A 23,284-nucleotide genomic window follows, 5' to 3' on the forward strand; every position below is an offset into this window, starting at 1 on the left:
GACTAGTACCTGTAACCAATTTTCTTTTCCAGAAAACCTACTAATGTATACTAACTTAATCAGATGTTTTACACCAACTCAATGTGTTATAGATACATATAGAAACATAGAAGAGAACAAAACATACATAGCTTTAATGCTTTCGGTGAGGTTTGTTTCAAAAGAAAGAAACTGTTTCCCTCTCTTTGTAAAGCCTCTAATCTCCGACCCAGCAGCAATGAAAATTTTCTCCTGGGGCGTGTTAAGAGCCCCTCCTAGTTCCAGCCTCGAAATCTTCGGCCCTGGTAAAGTCTTGAACACTGACTGCAAAAATCAATTGGGGAAACAGTTAAGTGTACAAGTTATTACACTGTAAACATTTTCCTGTACTATAAAAGCGATGATTTTAAACGTATACAATGTTATAATTTATTTTCCAGCTCTATATTTTAGGAAGACAGTAACTTAGGAGTGCCCAGCAAGTAGCATACCTGTCTTTTGGAAAAACCGCCGCCCTCAAACGGCCCCACTCACCACAGCCTCGCCTTTCTTCACGCTGAAGCAGATCACTACCCCATCTTGATCCCCAATAACCACCTGTAACACGGATTCAGAGCCTAAATTATGTCATGATAAAAAGTGCACCAGTGCCTTCAGATTCCACACTACAGGAATACCCATGAAACCCCGTCAAATTTAAATATAGCATCAAAAGTTAGTTATCTGGAAAAGCTACTTGAAGCTCTTTCTGTATTTCAACTCTATATCCATGTAAACTGACTTAATGAGCTTTTTCCTGTGTATTGCTACCAAAAGAAAACATCGCAACAGACTGACAGCAGAGAAAACAAAGAGGCCACCTACCTTGGCTTAGAGACACATTTAAGAATTTGCAAAAATATATCAGTATTACTTCTAAGCTATCTTATTTTGGAAATATGCCTTTAATAAAAATAGGGTTTTCATGTGAACATGATGAATTTAATTTAAATGTTTTAGGAGTTTCTGAGATTTAATTTTCATATAGTAAGTACTGATATCATGTACATAGTTAAGTTCTTTCAGATCCTCATAATTTAAATGAGTGAACTTTTTGAGAAGTGCTATTATCACTAGAATCTAATAACAATAATATTGATTTATTCTTGAAAGTCTGTTTAGAATGTCATATTTCTCTCATATATTTAAACACCTTATTTGTAAGAACTGTCCTTATTCAAATCACTTCAAAAATGTAGCCAAAGGGCAAATAATTGACTTTAAGTCCATTTATCAAGAAAAAAAAATCTTGTAATTCATCTTGATAAATGGTAACATATCAAGATATATTTACATTGCAGCTATTAAAATACCGGACTACTCTACAAAATAGTTTTTGTCTATAAGAGGTCAAGCTAATACAAAATTCAACATTAAAGCAGTAACTCGGTAAGAGAAGGTTTAAACCAGGCATGATTACACACGTCGATAAGCCCCGAGCTTCTGATGCCAAGGCAGGAAGATTGAGAGGAGCCAGCCTCAGCTACATCAAAACCTGCCTCAGAATATAAGTAAGTCAAAACAACAAAACAGAAACCATATACCTATACAACCTGGGACACAGTGAATTATTACCAAACATGGAGTGTTTTGTGGTGTTTTTGTTTTTGTTTTTCAGTTCTAGGGACTAACCTTGGGGTCTTGAACATGGTAAGTCTCTACCACTGAACTACCTCTGAAGTTCATGATGTATGATTGTTATCAAGTTTTCTCACACAACTTACTACTAATATGTAACATCAGTGTCGAAAAACACGGCTTTCTGAAAACACCTGCTCCCATTCCAGCTCCTGTCCCTTTCCATCTTAACCAGCACCTGTTAGACACCAAGTTACCGGAAGGATGGAGAAGGCGGAGAAGGCAGTGTCTACCGCACCTTTTGTGTAGCTCTTTGTCTTGAGGTAGGAAGCAACTTCATAGTCTTCTGAGAGGTCACTCCTACCTGAGGAAACAGAACAGCCAGCTAGTGGATGTTTTTGGTCATACTGTAATCTGAAGTTCTTACTAAGAAGAACAAACCAGAACATGGTTTTAGGTTCTTTTTATTTTATTTTTTACTGAAATGTATATTCTTATCAGTAAATTGGTATTTTGATGAAATATGTCAGAGAAACGTTAAATAACCCAAAACGTTAAAGAATAATTGTGTAGCGCTCCTGGCAAGGTGTTTCAGAAAATATCTTCAGAGGCCCTTTCCAATTATTCGTGATTTAAAATAGGGGACTTCTGTTGAGATAACAAACTTCTGACATCATAAAATCCCAGCGTTACTAACCACGACTATTTTACACAAGGCTCGGGGAAGGAAAGCAGTATGACTTATTCAGCAGAGGTGACTGTCACCAGAACTTAAAAACAACCAGTCATGGGGAAGCCGAATGTAGTGCAGAAATGACTTTATTCTGAATTTTTAGGCACACTGTTAAAGTTTTAAGCAATATGTTTAGCTCGACATCTTCAATTGATTTTTGAACCGTAGCTTGGGGGAAGATGAACACGGAGACTGGAGGTCCTTTCCATCCAAGCTAAAGGTGAGAGCCCAAACGGTACCGTATCACAGAGATGGTGACTAATTGGAGAGGTCCAAGAGATATTAACAGGATGTAGCTTCCATAAGATACTAAAGTGAACTATCTAGCCCAACTCCCTGAGGAACTAAGCGGATGTTTATACCAGCAAGAACTCTTAAAAGATGGTCAAGTGGGATGGAAGAAGTCATGCACCAAAGAGATACCCGCTCTGGAGTCCAGTGCTTTGATTCAAAGAGCAACTACATTATTTGTTACTACGGGGCAAAGTGTTTACCTTCTCTGGGCCCCTGACTCTTCATTTGCACTAACTACCTACTGGTAAATTTCTGTGATGATTTAGTAAACTCAATAGGGCTGTGATTACTGAAATATGGCTGGTGTGGTCAGGTCCAGGAGGACTGACAGGGCAGTCGAGTCCACTGGGAGCCGCTGGGACATCCCCAGGACCCGGGCCTGGAGGAACCCCGGCTTGCCCAGGCCCGCGTCCATCCAGCAGGGCGCCCGCCGACCGGTTTACCTGGAGATAGTCTGCCCGGCTTAACGTCAGATCCATGACGACCGTAAGCAGGAGCCGGACCGGCGTGCCAATGTGGAAGCCTTCCCTCGGAGAGCCCGCCACCAGACAGCCCAGCCGGCCTCCGTCGGGGCAGCGGCGCCCAGCAACGCGGGCTCCACACGTGACCAGCCCTAGCTCACTGTGAAATCCCGCCCTCTCCCGGAGGGCCACAGACGCTGGCCGGTTTCCAAGGCAACCAGAGCGCGTTCTCCGCCTCCCAGCTCTACGCGGCTGGGCATGCGTGTTCCTCCTGCTCTGAACAAGCTCTGGAGAAGGGAGTATTTTGTGTCTTGTTCCGCTCCTGGTTCTTCGACTTAGGGTTTCTCATACAAAATTTCCCCTCAAAGATTCATCTTTATTTTGTGTCTATATGAATATCGTCTGATGTGTTTATGTGCATCACACGCTTGCTGCCTTCTAAGGACTCCAGGGCCTTGGGACTCCCTTGTGTTTGCCAAGAATCTTGGGTCCTGTGCAAGAGCAGCAAGTGTTCTTAACCACAGAGCCACCTTCCAGCCCGGCACACAAATTTGAAAACAACAAAACCCACAATCTGTATTTATGTATTTAGTGTGTGTGTGTGTGTGTGTGTGTGTGTGTGTTGAGAGAGAGAGAGAGAGAGAGAGAGAGAGAGAGAGAGAGAGAGAGAGAGAGAGAGCGAGCGATTCTCTCCACCCTGTGGATCTAGGGCGTAGAACTCAGGTCTTTGGGCTTGGTGGCAAGTTCTTTCAACTGCTGGGGCATCTTGCCAATTCCCTTCCTTCCATTCTCGAACTAACCACCCCAGCTGCCACCAGGGCCTCAGTACAAGACTCTGGGTAAGACAAATCAAATAAAAACATAACACTAATTCCAAAGAAAGGAGTTTGAAACAATAGAATAAATGAAGAAACTAAACAGTAACAACACAGAAAATGAGTAATCCAATAGCAAGTAATGGGAAGTTACCTAAAAAAATGTTCAGCTTAGAAGGAACAAAATAAAAAGCTTAGAAATAATCCAAAGCATCTACAGCCAACTGATCCTCAACAAAAGTGTCCAAGACAGCAATAGAGAAAATTAACTCTTCAATAAATGGTGCTGTCTCACTGGGAAATGGATATTAATCCAAAAGCTCAAATTACCCACGATACCATCCACAGACCACATGAGGCTCAAGAAGTTGGAAGACCAAAGAGTGGGTGCTTCATTTCTTCTTAGAAGAGGGAACAAAGTATTCACAGGAGGAAATACAGAGACAGTGTGGAGTAGAGACTGAAGAAAAGGCCATCCAGAGACTTCCTTGCCTGGGAAATCCATCCCATATACAGACGCCAAACCCAGACAGTATTGCTGATGCCAAGAAGTGCATCCTGACAGGAGCCTGATACAGCTGTCTCCTGAGAGGCTCTGCCAGAGCCTGAGAAATACAGAGTCAGATGCTCTTGGCCAACCATTGGACTGAAAACGGAGCCCCCAGTGGAGAAGTTAGAAAAAGGACTGAAGGAGCTGAAGGGGTTTTCAACCCCATAGGAAGAACAACAATATCAACCAGCCAGACTCCCCAAGAGCTCCCAGAGACTAAACCACCAACCAAAGAGTACACACAGAGGGACCCATGGCTCCAGCCGCATATGTAGCAGAAGATGGCCTTATCGGGCATCAAGGAGAAGAGAGGCTCTTGACCCTGTGAAGGCTCAATGCCCAAGTGTAGGGAAATGCCAGGGTCAGGAGATGGGAGAGAGTGGGTGGGTGGGCGGGGGAGTACTCTCATAGAGACAGGGGAAGGAGGGAAGGGATAGGGGGATTTCAGAGGGGAAAACGGGAAAGGGGATAATATTTGAAATGTAAGTAAAGAAAATATCCAATAAAATTTTTTAAAATTTTAAAACAAATAAATGGTTCTGGGAAACCTGTACAAACAAGAACAAAACCAGACTCATCTCTAACCTGACACAGAAACCAACTGAAAACAAAGATCTGAATGTAATACTTGAAACTATAAGACAACAGAGAAAGGCAGGGCATAGTGACCAATGCTTTTAATTCCAGCACTCAAAATAGAAATGGGCAAACCTGTAGTTCAAGGCCAGCCTTGGCTACACAGGATAGCCAAGTGTACATAGAGATTCCATCTCAACGCAAATGAGTGGAAAACTACAGGAAAAAGGGATAAGAGAAATACGTCAGGACTTTGACACAGGTGAAGATGTTCTTTCTGGACAAAATCCACAAAGCTTAGGAAACAAACGCAAAATCAACAAATGAGATTGCACGGGGCTGAGAAGCTTCCGGCAGCAAAGGAACAAGAAACAACTTACAGAGTGCTGGGAGACATCTGTAAACGATCAATCTGACAAAGGGTTAATACGCAGAATATACGGTGAACTGAGAGATGGAAAACCCACAGCCACAGTAAGGAATTGTAAGAGCAGTTGTGGAGAACCACAGGTCCATTACTAAAATCACTTGGGGTGATTATTCAATCCCCTTATCAGCCATTTCTTCCCACATTTGTACTGACCTAATTCCTTTTCAACTAGTAGTTAAAATATTTTCCAATGTGTTATCATAACAGTACCCCAAATTTAACGATGTCATCAGACAGTATCTAAAACTGCATACCTGACTCCCCACCAATGCATTTTGTAAATGCCTTAATCTATGGTATGATTATGTAGTTCTGGATGCATACAAGTTCATGTAATTCCTTCCATGTTGGAAAACTTCAGACCAAGCAACCTGAATCCATGTGTCCTAGGCCATGCTTTCTTTGAGGTAAGAGCATCAACAATATAAAGAACACACACACACACACACACACACACACACACACACACACGGTAACAACAAACACTTCTCAACCAAAGACCCTAGTAATGTATTCTAAAATCAGAATAGAAATTTCTCAAAATAAAGCTTACACAACATTTCTTAACAAATTATCAAATTTGATATATATATATATGTGTATATATATATACACTATTTAAACCATAATCCAAGTGTTATATCAATCTTGTTTTTGGCTGAGAAAGGAACAAGGGACAGAAGCAAACACAAAAAAGCAAGAGATGACAAAAGAGAAGTCGTAAGTCTGTGTCAAACCTCCAACTTTAAGCATCTAAATGTCATTTTCTGGACAGAGTGATTTGGGTCTCGTTACTATATGCTCTGAACTTTGTCAGCGCATCATCGAGCGTTGCTTTGCAGAGTCTTCTGCCTGTACACCAGATGGGAGAACAAGAGCTTGCTGACTCACAGTCCTCTTTAACCCCCGAAGAAATATTAATTCTGACAGTAATCCTTTTACTAACCCTCACGGTGACCTATGCCTTCCGGTGTATTTCCAAAAGTAAAACTGAATCAGGCTTGGGAGCAGTGATTTGTAGGAAGCTCCCAGGCAAAATGGAGTAAGAAAAGGCAGGGTGAAGAGTTAAGGATTTCTATCAGTTTGAGTCTGGCTTCTGCTCTGGGAGTGCTCTTAGGTCAAGGATTGTGCCAAAAGGTTAATAACCTTTCATTGATATGAGGGGCAGCCTTTTGTGCCCACAGGGAAAGTTACTTCCCTTTGGCAGAGAGACTAGCTAGAAACTGCTATCAGGGAGTTGGGAGCCCGGCACAGGGGATGCAGACAGGAAAAGACAGTGCCCACCTGTGTCCTCTACTAGTAACTCAAAACTATGAAGAAGAAAGAGAAATACCAAAACAATGTGCTGCAAGGAGCTACCCAGGAGGGGTGGGGTGGGGTGGGGGACTGTGGAGGGCAGTGAGCAGGAAACAAGTGATAGCAAAATATAATGACATAATTATTCAAACGCAACGAAACCCACCACTAACCTAAGCGCTAGCCACCCATAAGGTATAAAACAACAGGATGGCAATTTTATGCAAGTGGGGCAAACTCATGGGAATTTTATCTCAAGGGCTCTATAGCAGCGTGGGAGGCACTTCAGAAAGGAAGAAAAAGCATGTATGTAAATAGTATGGAAGTCACGGCTTTATCCTCATGCCTCTGCCATTTCCGGGTCCTGAGACTTTCTCGATAAGGAAAATTAATCTCTGTGTTCTGCTCCCTAGTTACAAGCAAAGCCATCCATATTTGGAACCTCAGACAATGATGTGAAAGCATCATCCACAGTAGAACGTGTTTGTCAACAATAGAGTGACGTGTCAGGATGGAAAAAAAAATAAAATAACTCCCCTGAGGTAGAGATTAAGTAGTCTATCAGAGCTTCGAGAGCTGCATTTGGTGTTCCTTTTGTCCTGTGTCTTGTCTTGCTGTGTGATAGCAACAGCGTCTTTGCTTGTTCGGTTTGTTTGTAAGACTTGTAATTCGTGTTATCACAATTTACATCCCAGTGAGATTTGACAGGAATGAACTCTATATATTTGAATGTCATCAGGGAGTGGTACTATTTGAAAGGATTAGGAGGTTTGGCTTTGTTGAAGGAAGTGTGTCACTAGGGGTGGGCTTTGAGGTTTCAAAAAGCCCACATCAGGCCCAGGGTCCTTACTGCTGCCTGTGGATGACGATGTAGAACTCTTCAGCTACTTCTCCAGCACCATGTCTACCTTGTTCTGCTCTGCTCATAGTGAGCGCACTGTCTTTGAACCTGTAAGCAAGTCCCTAATTAAATGCTTCCAGTGGTAAAAAGTTGCCTTGTAATGTCTCCTCATAGCAAAACAACAGTGTCTGTGGTGGTTTGTATATGCTTGGCCAGGGGAGTGGCACTATTAGGAGGTGTGGCACTGTTGGAGTAGGTGTGTCACTGTGGGTATGGGCTTAAGACCCTCACCCCAGCTGCCTGGAAGTCAGTCTTCCACTAGCAGCCTTCAGATGAAGATGTAGAACTCTCAGCTCCTTCTACACCATGCCTGCCTGGATGATGATGGACTGAACCTCTGATCCTGTAAGCCAGTCCTAGTTTTATAGATGTGGTCCTTATAAGAGATGCCTTGGTCATGGTGTCTATTCACAGCAGTAAAGTCCTAACACTGTCTTTGTTGACACTGATCCAAAACTCACAAAGAACCAGAAGGCAAGACAAGTGGTCATTTCTTGATCTTATTTAATATTAAAACAGAAGTGCACATTAGAAGATTGCAACAAAAATAATAGCCTACTAGAACCCAACTTAGAAAAACATTCTTTATTGACCAAATTTACATCAAGACACCACAAATACAAAGAGAAAGGACCCAGGCATATATTTTAGAAAAATCTTTAATGATTGTTTTTGAACAACCTTATGAAACTTAAATATGTAGTGTAGCCGTATTTTCAATTAGCTCCTTTCACTGTTAAGTTCTTCGTTTGCACTTTAAAGGCCCTAGAATTGTCAGTGATGTCTAAAAGTCTAAGAAAGATCTCCACAAGTCATGGCTGGTTGTAAAACATCTTCAGTTTCTAGTTTTAAAGAAACTGCTTCAGCGTTTGGATGAGAAGGTAGACTACATAGCAGTGGTCTTTCGTCTGCTCTTGGATGCTACTGGCTGTCCAGGCCAGTTGGTTTCAACATTTACCAAGCACCTACTGTGTGTATCAGGCACTGCACTAAATCTTGGAGACATAAAGATGAGATTGATGTGGTCCCTGTCCCCCAAGGAACTCTTGGCCAACAGGTGACACAAAGACAGAAATGACAATAAATAAAATATCAGTGACATTAATACTGGGCTTCTAAGTACAATAGCATGTCACTGCTTATAATGCTGAGGCCAACTGCTGGAATCATTTTCACCTAATGGGAATCATGACCCATTTGACTTAATTTAAAGTTTCACACGATAAAGGTAGTTAACACTAGAGCTTTACGACATAGTTTTTCAAGTATTTCATACTTAGGGATATAATTGCCCACATTTGTGCTATAGTCGAAGCTTGGCTGCAGGCGGCTGCCTCATTCACATCTCAGCACACTGGGGTTCAGCTTCTCACTGAGTTTATGAATCAAGATGGCTAATTCCTCCGTTGCTTGGCTCTTGTCTTCCAAAAGTTCATAACGAAGGCTGGAGATATCTTGCTTGATTTCTTTCAGTTCACCTAGGGTATTTGTATTAAAAAATGTGTAAATAATGGTGATTCGCTCTTTATAGTTAGACAAAAATGACAAAGTGAAACTCACTCAGTCCGAGTATGTTTGCATCACCAAGTCTTCTAGGTGGATATTCCAAATTCTCCCTTAGGATGCTGAAGCCAGCCTTTGGAGGCACACTGACCTTCCAAAAAGCACTAACTGCGTTTCAGCTGTGTCTGTAGCAGTGAAACAGCTTCAGACAGTGCCTTCTGAAGCAAGTACCCTGCCACTGAGTTACGGCCCAGGCTCTCGGCATAGGGTTAGCCAACCACAGCATTGCAAATAGTGCTAAAGCAACAATTAAGATGCATTTTCAAATGATGAAGCAGTGAAATCACATTTTCGTAGCACATGGTGGTACACCTTTAATCCCAACACTTAGGTGATGGAGGCGGGTGGATCTCTGTGAGTTTGAGACAAGTCTGGTCTACATAGCAAGTTCCAGGACAGCAAGGGCTACACTAAGAGACCCTTATCTCCAAAAATAAACAACCCTCCTCCCCCCACCTCACCCCCAGCAAATAATCACACTGTTCCCTTGCTAAACACAGGAGCCTTCTGGTTCCCTTCTGGCGGAGGGTTGACATACCTACATGCTATCTCTGATGCGCTACAAAAAAATTAATCGATTGAAGGTGCAAATATATGGAAGTAAATTTTAAGTTAAATTTTACGAAGAGAAAGGAAGGCAATAAAGGGAGTTCCAGACAGTGGCAGGAACTTGGAACTGGAGCTGTCAGGTATGGAGTCAGAGTATGAGGGGAACACACCCATGTCTCCAAGAGATCCCATATCTCATCTCTCTAACCTTTTAGAGTTTAAGGCACATCTGCTCCCAGAATTCAGCTTGGAAGCACCCCAAGCACACAGATTGTGGGGAGAGCGCAGCAGTTCTGGGAGTTACTTAACTCTGCTGTAGAGAAGCACTGGAAAGAAGATTAAATCTGGAGGCAAAACCTTAGCTAGATTCTAAGAATAAATTCTGAAAATTAGTGGTGCTCAGACTTCCTCTTTTTAGGCAAATAATAGGAGCTTTTAGGATAGTTCTCTGTATTAATCATCTTTTACAATAGACATATAGTAATTGTATATGCGTATGGGGTACAGTATAGGGGTGGCCTTTATCATGATAGCTTTATGGTTTTTGAAGCATAATTTGTATGATTTATTATTGTAATTATGAAGATAGGGTCTCAAGGAACTGAGGTTTCAACATCACTGTGTGGCTAAGGCTGCCCTTGAACTTCCACCACTGCCTCTAGAGTTCCAGGCCTGCGTTACTAGGCTCCAGAATGTATATGCTTTTATTATATGCAAACCAATGACCTGGAATGTAGCTCAATGGTGGAGTATGTGCTTAGCACATATGGAGTCCTGGGTTCAATCCTCAGCATCACAAAAAAATAAACACAATCCAAAACCAAAATTAAAAAACCTAGAGACACCATAAGAATGTTTTCATTTTAAGAAAGCCTTAAATCTTCTTCAAGAATCTACACCGACCATTGAGGATTCATTTTGTGGCAAAATAAAATAGTGAAACGTGCTTCCTGAGGTCTATGGGAAAACAGAGAATAAAGAAGTACTCTAGTATGAAACATGTCTAGCTTTGGTTATAGGTTCATTTCCCTTTTTGGCTTGGGGGTTAAACCTGGCGTTTGCTCAACAGGTGTTCTACAGTAAGCTACTTTGGCCTAAGCGGTTTTCGCACAGGGTTCTCATCCCTAGTTCACTTTCTTTGTTTCTGAATCCTGTGACTACAGACAAGGTAGGATTCAACGTTGCATTTCACTTCCTGGATAAAGAAGAATGATCTCATCAAATATGCTTACATTCTATGCCGCCAACTTTTGTATTAAGAACTTGATTCTCACTAACTTCCCTCCTTGGGGCACAGGTTCAAATGCTGATCGTTTTTGGCACTATTATGACCACATGACTCTTTCCATGTCTGTTAGTGAGCTCCAGGATCCCAAAGGAGGGTATGAGACAGCTGATACCATTTCTGCTTCTACATTGTAACTCCATTCCAATACCATCTTCTTGAGCCTATTTATAGGCCAGCAAATAGGATTTCCCCTGATCCTTCATTCTATATTAATAGATCTTTTTCTATGAACACATACCGCTGGGTTGATTACATCTGAAAGGGACTCACTATGCTCACCAAGAAATGGCTTCAAAGCTCATGCATCAACAGCATCTGCTAAGTTAGCCTTTCTCATATCAAGGCGGACATATCTGAAGGCAACTTATCTGGGCTAATAAAAGCTTTCATTTATTTTCAATCCCCCCCCCCCGTGTGTGTGTGTGTGTGTGTGTGTGTGTGTGTGTGTGTGTGTGTGTGTGTGTGTGCAGATGTCTGCACATGAGTACAGGTACCTGTAGAGGCCAGAGGCATCTGACCTCTGGAGTTACATGCAGTTGTGAGCTGCCCAACTCGGATGATGGGAATTGAGCTCAAGTCCTTTGTAAGGGCAGCACCTGCTCCTAACCACTGAGCCTCCTTTCCAGACACAGGTTTATTTCTTTCAGATCCTAGATCAGTGCTGTTGTGTTACCCTCCAGTCACTATTTATTTATGTAGTTTGGAAGTTAAAAACCTTTTTTTTTTTTGAGGCAGTGTTTTTGCTCTGTAGTTCTGGCTGACCTAGTACTGACTTTGTAGCCCAAGGTAGCCTTGAGCTTGCAGCAATAACCACGCCCCAGCTCCCCATGTTCACCGCGTACCGCGTTAACTATGAAGAAGGGTTTCTCAGCAGAGGATGCTTACCTTCATTCACCTCATCATTTTCTTTGTCTACTTGTGCTTTCAAAACATACCGTTTTATGAGTCTTTTCATTATCTGCTGTTGGGTGAAAAGAAATAATTAAATCACCACTGATGTCCATGAAGATGCTCAGTCACTCTGCAGAGAGCCTTACATGCCTGTGTGTGTGTGTGTGGGGGGGGGTGACTCACGACTGTTCACAAAGAATCAGCCAGGCTGTGGAATTTTGCTGTCTTTTACTTTCTGATGGAACCTAGCCAACATATATGTTCTTTTCTTTTCTGTTTTTAATCTCAAGAATGAAACAGCTTTTCTTAAAAGCTGGGTTGGGAGATGTCCGTGTTGTGTTTAAACTGATAGCTTCTCCTTAAGGTGCTTGGAGCTACATTGTCACCATAGACAGATCATTATTCATCTTTATTTGAAACCAAAATGAATATAGGGATCAGAGTAGAACGTTTGGAAAACAGAATAACAAGAGAAATAGCAAAATTCCTTATAACTCCATCATCCAATATAATTACTGTAGTTCTTTTGGCTTAGGCTGTTTTTGCAGTTTTCCTTTAGATTTTGTATATATGTATGTTACATTTGGTGTCTTTTGGGTTTCATATATTTTGTTGAATTACATGTTTGTCCCCATAGAAACTTTACTGTGACTATTTTTCCAAACCAAATAAACGTTCTCGCAGAATAGTTGTTTATTTATAAGAAAAAATTTGGATGCCAACCTCATACTATGGATGAAAAATTAATTTCAGTTGGTCTTTCATGTGAAATACAAAGCTTTTTAATCCTTTAGTAGGATATAGTTTTTTCAGATTATATTTTAAAGACAAGATAAAAATCCTAATTACAACATAAAAATGATAAATTGAACTTCATTATGATTTTAAAACTTATAAAGATAGTATTCAAAAATAATAAAAAAATTACCAGCATTGTTAAACAGGAAAAAGACACCTAGGTATTTCACAGAAATGAACTTATTAAATAGTAACAACTTATAGAACAATCTTAAAGTCTATTCCTGAGGACACACATACTCTGACAGAGATGAGGTGTAGGTTGGCACTTAGTAAAGGAAATGAACAAGACACACATTTGGTAATGACACCTGCTGGAAAAGCCATGGGCCAATGGAGACTCTTATATTTTCCTGGCTTGAGAGCAAATAGACAAGCTGCTTTGGAAACAATTTGGCATTATTTTCTAAAGTTCAACACTGGCAGAAATTTCACTCCTTACAGGGCCCCAAAACTACACATATTGCCAAGAGGCAACGGGGTTAGAAGCAATGTTGTCCTAGACATCAAAAATGGAATAATCTATACAAGTATCAGAAAACAAGGAAAATGGACAGGCAAATAATCAGTCTCCCACAACGCAATCCCTCTGTGTTCATTAATCTTATTAGTTAACCACAGCCACACATCCATGGGGATGAATCTTAGAAGCATGGTGCTGAAGCCAGGCATGGTGGCATAGGCCTTTCATCCCAGCATTTGGGAACATTTGTGAGTTTGAGGACAGCCTGGGCGACATAGTGAACTCCAGGGCTGCATAGTGAGACGGTGTCTCAAAGCAGCAAAGCAAAAAACAAACAAGCAAACCCAGAATAAGAAACAGGAAGCTGAATGAGAATGTCCCGTTGCAGAGGACTTCTCAAAATATAGAGCTATCCTATAGAGCTGGAACATTCCTCGAGTATTCCTCGAATATTCATGTACAGCATAAACCTACATCTGAAAACACAGAGGATCAGGAAAGCAATAGCCTCTTAGATGTTGGCAGAGGTGTGAGGGAAGCAGGAGGGCCGACTGGAGGTTACAAACCAATGATCAGGCGTGGCTTTGTATGATCATGATTTGCTTCCTACTTCAGTGTTGCTGCACATATCTTTGTGCATACATAAACATGACACTTAAAAGATAATTTGGAAAGGAGGTGGGGGAAAAGCTGGAATTAAATGGTAGTTGCAAGGAGAATGGGAAAAAAATCCTCAATTTTAAGGCAGCAAGACGTTTGAAGCTAAGCGGTCTAGAGATGTCAAAGCACATAAAAGGGGTTCTGGGGTAATCTGGAATGCTGTTGTTGGAGAAAAACTAGAGCTATGTGACAGCAAAGAGCCCTTGTTATTAAAATGCCCATTTTCCCAGTTACACACCTACCCAAGGCTGCAGGAACAAGCATGCCAAACTTCAAGGTGGAGGACTAAGGATGAGAAGACAGAAGACAGAGAGCTGGGACCAGGAAGTCTTGCGTAGTCCGAGTGTTTATGTCAAGCACGTTTATTATGGAATAGAGCTCTGTATACATTATTTACAAGGGGAGAATGGGCCAAGGTCAGCAGAAAGCTAAGTCAAACAATGTTGGTGAAGAGAACACAGGATAGCTTAGGCACAGCTGCCTTAAGACTATAATGCCTACAGCACATCAGAGAAGAAGCCGGTTCCCAGGAGTTGAAACCTTAACTTCTTTGAGGCTCCCCAGGCCGTAGCCCCAGCTCCAACCTTGCCCCAAATGTGCTTCCAGGCAAGGACACAGAACTAGTCTTCACTTTGTCTTTTCACTGGAGCTCCTGAGAAAGCCTTGGATCCAACTGGCTGTTCGAGCAAAGGAAACCAGACCAAACCAAAACAAAAACACCCAACAGATCTTAAGCTCAGTGATTCATTCACCAACTGCTCATTGAGAGTCAGTTCTGTACAACAGCATGTACACACACACACACACACACACACACACACACACACACACACACACACACACACATATGCATGCACATACACACACACCCACCACACACACACACCACGCTCAGAGCCACAATACATACATACACACACACCACACAGAGCCACACAGACATACACACAGGCACACATACACACAGGCACACACACACACACACACACACACACACACAGAGCCACACATACATACATACACACACACACCACACAGAGCCACACAGACACACACACACACACACACACACACACCACACAGAGCCACACATACATACATACACACACACACCACACAGAGCCACACAGACATACATACACACACACACACACACACACACACACACACACCACACACTAAATAAATAATGGGGTGGAGAAATGGCTCAATAACCAAGAACCCTGGCTGCTCTAGCAGAGGAGCCAGCACCCATGTGATGACTCAAAACTGTCTGTAGCACTAATTCCTCAGCATTTGATGCCTTTTTCTTAATGCTTCGGGCATCTACGCATGCACATGGTTCACAGACACATGTTCAAGTAAAATATCCATGTGCATAAAATAAATAAAATAATTAATGGCGGTAATAATAAATCAAGCAGGAAATATTTTTTTTTTAAAGAGATGGAGGCAAAGATCATTACCAAGTAGTGCTGAGACATAAGCTATCCTATAGGAAAGTCAAAAACTAGATCTTTGCCTCATACAGTGTTTACAAACGAGGCAAGTGGGATTGAAGACATAAACGCATGAAGTAAAACTTCTAAGAGAACATTCTTGATGCTCTAAAAATTATCAGTGAAATGTAATCTTAAATCAAATGAGATTCCCCATTGTTCCCAGATTAATGATAAGCTCTGACCTGGTCACAAGTATCCCAGTTGCAGTCCAAGGACAGCTTTTCACTAGCATCTGGGCCCATAGCATTCCCACAGGGCTCACTGAGAGTCAAAGTTTACCTCCCACTTTCTACACAGCCACCGGGAAGGGCCTGAGAAACAAGAATTCCTGGGTCCTAAAACTCCTTCATTCTCCAGTCATTCCACGTGACGGGCCGGAGTGCTTCCTCTCTCCCTAGAAGCGGAGGGAGGGGAGGAACTGAAAGCTTATTAAATTGTGCTTGTCTCTGAGAAAGGGAGCCCAGTGACCTATTCTCTACTAAATGTGCAGGTCTAGGGACTCTTGCTTCAGGCGACTAAGTCGGAGAGAAAAAGACCCAAGAGATAGGCAGGAACAAGCATGAACTAACTTGTGTTTGTTATCTGACAAATACCTAGGCTCGCTATGGGAATGAGAGGGTCCTGCAGGAGTTAAAAGAGAATGCATGATTCAGCTCTACCATTCTTCTCGGTGTGTAAGGGTCCCACATCAGCACAGCAGAGCAACGATATCCACACATTCAAGTTTACCGATGCCCTCTTCACAACCAACAGGGGAGGAAACAGCCTAATTGTCCATCAACGGACCAATGGATAAAGAAGATGCATACTTACAGAATGGTACCTTGTTCTGCTCTATAGAAGAATGGAATCCTGACCTTTGTAGGGCAAAGAATAGAACTGGAGACCACTATGGTAAATTAAAGATTTCTCTCATGTACAGGAGCCAGATTTCAATTTATAGTGAGACAACGTTCTTTTTGGACACCATGCATCGTTTATTTGCTTACTAATTAATTGACAAGTCAATCCTCGTGTCTCTGTGTGTGTATGTGTGTATGTGTGTATGTGTGATGTGCATATTCCCGTGTGAAGCAGCTCCCTGCACACGTGGCAGTGTGCATGTGGAAGCCAGAGGAAGGCCTTACCTTCTACCTTGTGAGGAGGCTTTCTGTTTGCCACTAAAGACAACAAGGCAGCTGGCCTGAGATTCTGGGGAGTCTCCTCTGTCTCCACATCTCACTGGAGGAGTCTGAGATCACAGATGGCCACGTACTATTGTGTTCAGTTCCATGAGTCCTGGAAATCCAAACTCAAGTATTCATGCTTGTGTGGCAAGTGCTTTATCTGATGAACCATTTCCCAGCCCAGTGTCCACCCCTAATACTGTGTCACTCTGTAAAGGATTCATGAAATCTCCCTAAGAAAAAAGAAGACTTTAATTTTTAACTCTATGTGTCTGCAAGTGCCTGTGTATGATGGGATGTGTGCGAGCAGCCAGAAGCGGAGTCAGAGTCTCCATATCTGAAATTATAGATGGATATGTCTTGGGGATTTGTTCCAATGCTTTGTCTTAATTTGCTCCCCAAATCATAGGGGAATCTACATGTCCTGATGCTGAAGGTCTCTGTCCCCAATTGGTTTTTGATTAATCAATAAAGATCCGAAGGCCAGTGGCTGGGCAGGATGGGAAAGGTGGCTCTTTTGGGATTCCTGGGCTAGAAACACAGAGGAGAGAAGGAACAGAATCACCATGACAAGGAAGTGGAAACATCAGACTTAAAGGCCTGCAGAAACGCAAGAACCCAGGAAAGCGGCCCCAGGGGACACTCTCCTGATTGGGTCTGGGGTAGCAGAGATAAAATGTAGATTTAGTAAGTATTAATTCAAGAATACTGAAGGGGGAGGGTATGCTGCCTGCTGGGAGGTTTGAATGTGCCCAATCATTGAGCTAATCAAGGTATATCAAAATATAAAGGTTGTGTGTGTGTGTGTGTGTGTGTGTCTTTTATTCATGAATCTAGAGCTATTGGGCAGGTGCAGAGCACCTGTAGCCCGTTGGGAGCTCAGAGGGTATTAACTATTCACGGATACATTTATGAGCCACCTTACTGCACAGAACAACACTCAGGTCCTCTGCACCAACAGGATGCCCCCATGAGCAATCTCGATAGTCTCTCCCAGAACTCTCTCACCTTAACCTTCTGAGTGTTACGGTTATAGTTGTACACCATCACGCCTGACTTTCGTGGGCCCTTTATTTTAGACTGTAGTTTTATTGGTGGAATTTTTATTATTATTAATCTGAGTTCAAATGCTTGTGAGGAAGCCAAGAAATCTTCGTCTGTACCTGCTGCTGAAAATGGAAATACAGCCATCCCCAAGCACATGATCAGAAAAATCCTCTTATACCGTTAAAAGAAATGTGTCCTAAGACACTCGAGCACTGTTTATAATAGTCAGTAGAAAATGGACTAAATATTCGTGGAGAAAAATGAAGATGGTCTGTAGACACAATGGAACACAACAATTAGGCGTGAGATTCCCACGTAACAATACAGAAAACTCCTGGTAGCAGAAAGAAACATCTGTAATAGTTCTTTTAATGTATTATTTACATTCTTAGGAAATACACAAGCCCTGGGTTGGGGAGGCCGCTCTACAGCTAAAACTGTGCACTGCTCTTCCAGGGAAACCAAGTCTGGTTCCCCACACCCATGCTAGGCGACTCAGGCTGTAGCTCCAGGTGACCTGATGCCCTTTTCTAGTCTCTGCAGGCACTGTACTCAATGCACTCTTAGCCCTCCACATAATTAGAAATAATAAGTCCTTCAAAACCAGCCCAAGCAGGCAAACACCCCCACAAAGCTAATGAAGAACGCTATGCTTATATTTATGTATGTAATGGTAAATATAAACAAGTAAGCTTGAGAAAAGCACACATAAGCACCAAGAAGATGAAGCTCCCTATTTAGTGAAAAGGAAAATATAGTGGGATGGTGTGGGTTGACCTGAAGCTGTTCGTATTTTAATGTTAATTTCACTTCCTCAAGGACTGCCCAGTCGTGTACTCAAGAGGTGACTTTATCTGAACCTTCCCATTTTAATTAGTAAAATAAAGGAAAGCCAGTGTGACTGGGCAGGGGAAAGGAGGTGGAGAGAGAGATCAGGGAGGAGGGGTCAGAGGACAAGAGGAAGGTCCCAACATGGATGTCCAGAAAAGACATCTAGATCTAGGTGGGCTTAATTGGCATTAAACAACTATGAACATTACAGATTTTATAGGCCTAGTATCTCATATAGAAGGGCAGTTTGCATCTTTGTCTATTTGATGTAATCTTGTTGTGTAGAGGGTTGTGGATGGAGAATTGAATACAAAAACCTGTATGAAAAGCTATTGGGCTGTAGAGTTGTGTTTGTGTTGAGTTTTGGTGTGAAGGGAAGGGAGTTATGCGAACGGAGTGGAAGGGAGTTGTTTAAATGGAGTGAGACCCGGGTGTTGCCTGGTCCGAGCCGACAGACGTGTGCATGGCTCCTTACTAAAACCGGGCCCTTACTAAACTGAGGCTCAGGGCCAATAAAGAGGTAAGCTAAGCCATTTTTTACTTTTTAATATTTACTACAACAGGATGAGGTGTGTTACTTGTATCAGTGACTAAATGCCAAAAGAATATGTCAAAACACTAGCATTTATTACAGCAAGATGTAGTGGTTTATATATTGTCACAGTGAGTAAACAGTTTCCACAGTGATGAAAACACTTTATTTGCCAAAGAAAATGAGAATCAGACTGACATTAAAGGGTTGTTGTAAGAAGGTTTCTGTAGAAACCTTCTCTCACCAAAAAATTAAATACAACTTTTTTTGAGATAAAGTCTTGGATATATAGCCCAGGCTAGCCTCAAATCCACTAAACTCCTTCTTTAGTCTTATAAATACTGAAATTACAGAGGTATTTTTGCTTCCATGCCCAGCCCAAAACATCCTAAAAATTAAGGTGTGGGGACCGCTCAGTTGGTAAAGAGCTTGCTGTATAAGAACTGGTGGTGTGTACAACTAATACTAGCACTGTGTGTCAGAGGCAGGTAGAGCTCTGAGCTTGAGGCCAGCCTAGTCTATATAACGGGTTCCAGGACGGTCAGAGCTATGTAGCAAACTGTGTCTCAAAGAGGGAAGAAGAGGAAGATGAAAAAGAAGCCGGTAGAACTAGGGGAAGGAGGAGGAGGAAGAGGAGGGGGAAGAGGAGATGGGGAAGGGAAGAGGAGGTGGGGAGAAGGAGTAGTAATGAAGACCTGAGTTCAGGTAAATACATCTTATAAAAACATTGCTGGGGAAGAAGAGACTGGCAGGCTCACTGGGCAGCCAGTCCAGACAAATCTGCAAGCTCTGGGTTCATTGAGCGATAATGCGGAAAGTGACGGAGGAAGATTTCCTTCAGTATTCACATACACATACAATGCAATACACAAATTAAGAATTAAGGTGAGGCAGATATGTTGAGAGTTTTAAAAAAAATCTCTAATTTGAATACAGGTCTTTACCAGATGAGCAATCCTAAAGAACTCATGAGGGTCTGTTTTTTTGATTCCATGGCAGGTCACAAAACTCAGCTCATAAACAATTATTTAGATTAAATAATCACATACATGTAGACTCATAGTTGTTGCTTAGATAAGGTTAGCTACTCGTAGTATTATTTAATAGAGCTGGGAAACTCAAATGTTCATGTAATACTCCACAAGACATTTCCATGTCTTTGGAAACTATGCTTAGAAAAGGTCTATGTAATCCTTCACTTATTTCCAGAAGGGAAAATTATGGAAATGAGATTGTTTTAAAATTTCCTCTGGAGTTCAAATTTCCCTGGAAGACATCTGGACTAAGTTTCTCACTAACAAAACTTCACCTAAGGGAAAATAAGCAAGCACCTTCACTTTCTTTATTCTCAGGGAAAATTCTGTGTGCAGATATACCACGTTCCCCTTCAAAGGTGCTGTGTTTAAAGCCAGGCTTAGTGGCACATGCCCTTTGTCACAGATAGCACTAGACAGAGAAGGCCTGGCTCCCAAGTCTCCTGTCACACTCCAGAGCTGGTGATCCAAACTTTTGAACAGGAGAAAGAAGTACTGGATTATCTCTTTCAGCCATTAAGTAATTGCTATCTGGCAGTTCCTGAGACATTTTAGCAAACTGAAAAGAATAAATATAATGACACCAGACACAAGGACCTGTACAAATCTGGGTATGATGGCCCACACCTGCAAATCTCAGCATTTTGGCAGGAGGACCAGAAGTTTAGGGCCAACTTCTATTTATTGAGTTTGAAGACAACCTGGGCTACAGAAGACCCTATCGCAGATAAACTAAACCAAACAGACATCAGAAAAATCCACCAAACAATCTAACCAACAAACCACCAACCAAGCACTAATCAACCATCAACCAACCACAAACGAAACAACCAACCAATCACCTATCAACCAACCAACCAACCAACCAACCAGCCACCAACCAACCAACCAACCAACAACCAACCAAAGAAAGGACATCAGAAAAAGGTCAAGTCTTAAAACATTAGCCCAATCTTCGTAAGAACACCAGCCAGAAATTTTGTGAACTAGACAGGCTAACTAAAACTCCAAACTTAAAAAAATAAAAAAGAATAGCCAGGCAATTTTGTAAAATAAAAGTACTAAAGTAAGGTTGACAATTGCATCTGGGTTTTGTTTGACTTTGTTTTAAACTATATATGGTCATATAGTGTTCATAGACAGATCAATGGAACATAACATGAAAAAAATAGGAAGAAATCCAATTTTCTATAGGAACTTAATAAATGAAAAGTCAACAAAAACCAAAACAATATTCAACACACTGGACACAGATGAACAGAATCATCTGGAAAAAATAAATCTGGACCTTCATCTGTCACTGCACTTGAGGGCATTCTACACAGGGTGACTATTTCATGTGAAAACTGAAAGAGCTAAAAACACATAAGTTTAAAAGTTATTACATAATAGGTCTTTTAAAATAGCACATAAATCCCAAAGCCATGAAAGCCTTGGTTGACTGCAAAAATGAAAGAGTCCAGGATGGAAAATAACAGCTCTAAGTTCAAGGCATTCGGCACACACAGCTACAAAAGCCTTCTCAACTCAGACCCCAGGTAAAGGCTGACATCTTCAACTACTAACATTCCTCTTACTTTAGGCTTTTAAATACCAGTATTAACTTTCACTCTTAAAAATAGCCAATTGCATGAAAAATCTCATTTCTTCTCTCATGTTCAACTAAATATTTGGTAACTTAAATCAAACATTGTGGATAGTGAATCTGTTATAAAATTTTTGAGTGCATGAGATATTAGACTGTTAAGAAATAATAAGAATATCACTGTTGAAATTAACAAATCTTTCTCTTAATTGGTAACAGAAAGCCATCAAGAAAGGCAAATGAGGAAGAACGATATCAGCTAATCAGACCACTCAAAGCTCCCAGAAACTAAACCATCAACCAAAGAGTAAACATGGAGGGACCCATGGCTCCAGATAAAAATGTAGCAGAGGATAGCCTTGTCTGGCATCAATGGGGGGGCATTGGTCCTGTGGAGGCTTGATGCCCCAGAAGAGGGGGATGCTAGCACAGTGAAGCTGGAGTGGGTGAGTGGGTGGAGGAGCATCCTCGTAGAGACAAGGGGGGGAAAGAAGGGATTGGATGCAGGGTTTGTGGAGGGGTAACCAATAAGGGGGGATATCATTTGAAGTGTAAGTGAATAAAATGATTAATAAAAAAGGAAAGGCGAACGGAGATTTTTCTAAATAGATCAAACATACACGGCCAAGTTCATTCATGATAAATGCACAGTAAAAGCACTTGACTCTTTCTGTTAGGTTGAAATAAAAATCCTTGCTTTATTTCTACCAGTGGAAGACAGGGGATGAAATAAACCAAGTACCATAATCGAGCAGACTGTCAAGTTGTCAAATAAAGGAAGGCTTCGACAGTCGTTGCGTGTCAGTCAAGTTTGCCAGGTTTTCCTCTTCTAAGGAAACTGTATGCAGAGGTGGATCACGCCCACTAGCTAACACCAGGGAAAGTATCAATGCCTGATCCGCTCCACACTATAGAGAACCTAACAGAGCCTAAAGACCCAAATGACAAGCCAGATGGAGCCAAGAACCCCAACCATCTGTGCTAGATATATACGCAGTATCCAGATCAGCACATGACATCAGCATGGAAAGAGCATTTTAACGTTGTGCTGACGAGAGAGCCTCGAAATCAGTTGCAAAATAGATTTCTCAGAAATAAAACCCAGTGAAACATATCAGATATACTGAGAGGACCCCTTATTCTCATATGGCCTGTCTCTCTCCCACTCTTCCTACAGGGCAGAGCTTATGCGAATATGTGTTCCTTTGGTAATTATAGCAATGGCTCAGTAGTTAAGAGCACTTATTGCTCTTGCAGAGGATCAAGGTTCAATTCCCAGTACCCTCATGGTGGTTTCCAATTCCAGGGGATCCAATGTTCTGTTCTAACCTCTGTGGGTACCGAGCATTCATGTGATAAAAACGTTACAGAAACACTTTGTTTTCAACATCGCAAAAGCAATTCTTGCTGAGCCTGGTGCTACAAGCCTGCACTCTCAGTTTCTTGAGAGGCCAAGGTAGGAGAAAAGAAAATCCAATCATGTTCTGCCGTCCATGGGTAACAGTGAGTTGGAACTCAAGCCAGGAAACTTAGGAAAACTCCGCCTCAATAATAAAATAATAAAATAAATTCGAATAGCCTAGGACTGTAACACAGGCGAGGCCCTGGGTTCAAACTTCAACCTCAAGATAGCACCTCGTTCTGTCTGCTCTGCACAACTTCAGAGTGTATATGAGACTGCAGCACTCCACACATACAGAGAGTCACACGGGGAGTCACACAC

At 41.8% G+C, this 23,284-nt stretch overlaps 2 protein-coding genes across 2 annotated transcripts in view; both read right to left on the minus strand.

The window, feature by feature from the left end:
- The window catches only part of BBS7 (Bardet-Biedl syndrome 7), a 36,445-nt gene extending 33,254 nt beyond the window's left edge, over window positions 1-3,191 (minus strand). The window contains exons 1-4 of the mRNA XM_080929558.1: window positions 3,067-3,191; window positions 1,895-1,960; window positions 514-576; window positions 128-303 (exon numbers count right to left, since the gene is read on the minus strand). Of these exons, the coding sequence (XP_080785684.1) occupies window positions 128-303; window positions 514-576; window positions 1,895-1,960; window positions 3,067-3,102 (341 nt within the window). The 5' untranslated portion in view covers window positions 3,103-3,191. The remainder of the gene's footprint in view (window positions 1-127; window positions 304-513; window positions 577-1,894; window positions 1,961-3,066) is intronic.
- Window positions 3,192-8,222: 5,031 nt separating this feature from the next.
- Window positions 8,223-23,284, minus strand: part of TRPC3 (transient receptor potential cation channel subfamily C member 3) — a 67,345-nt gene continuing 52,283 nt past the window's right edge. Inside the window, exons 11-12 of the mRNA XM_080929511.1 lie at window positions 11,938-12,013; window positions 8,223-9,130 (exon numbers count right to left, since the gene is read on the minus strand). Of these exons, the coding sequence (XP_080785637.1) occupies window positions 8,988-9,130; window positions 11,938-12,013 (219 nt within the window). The 3' untranslated portion in view covers window positions 8,223-8,987. The remainder of the gene's footprint in view (window positions 9,131-11,937; window positions 12,014-23,284) is intronic.

This window comes from Micromys minutus (genome assembly GCF_963924665.1).
Source record: "Micromys minutus genome assembly, chromosome: 15".
Taxonomy (NCBI): Eukaryota; Metazoa; Chordata; class Mammalia; order Rodentia; family Muridae; genus Micromys; species Micromys minutus.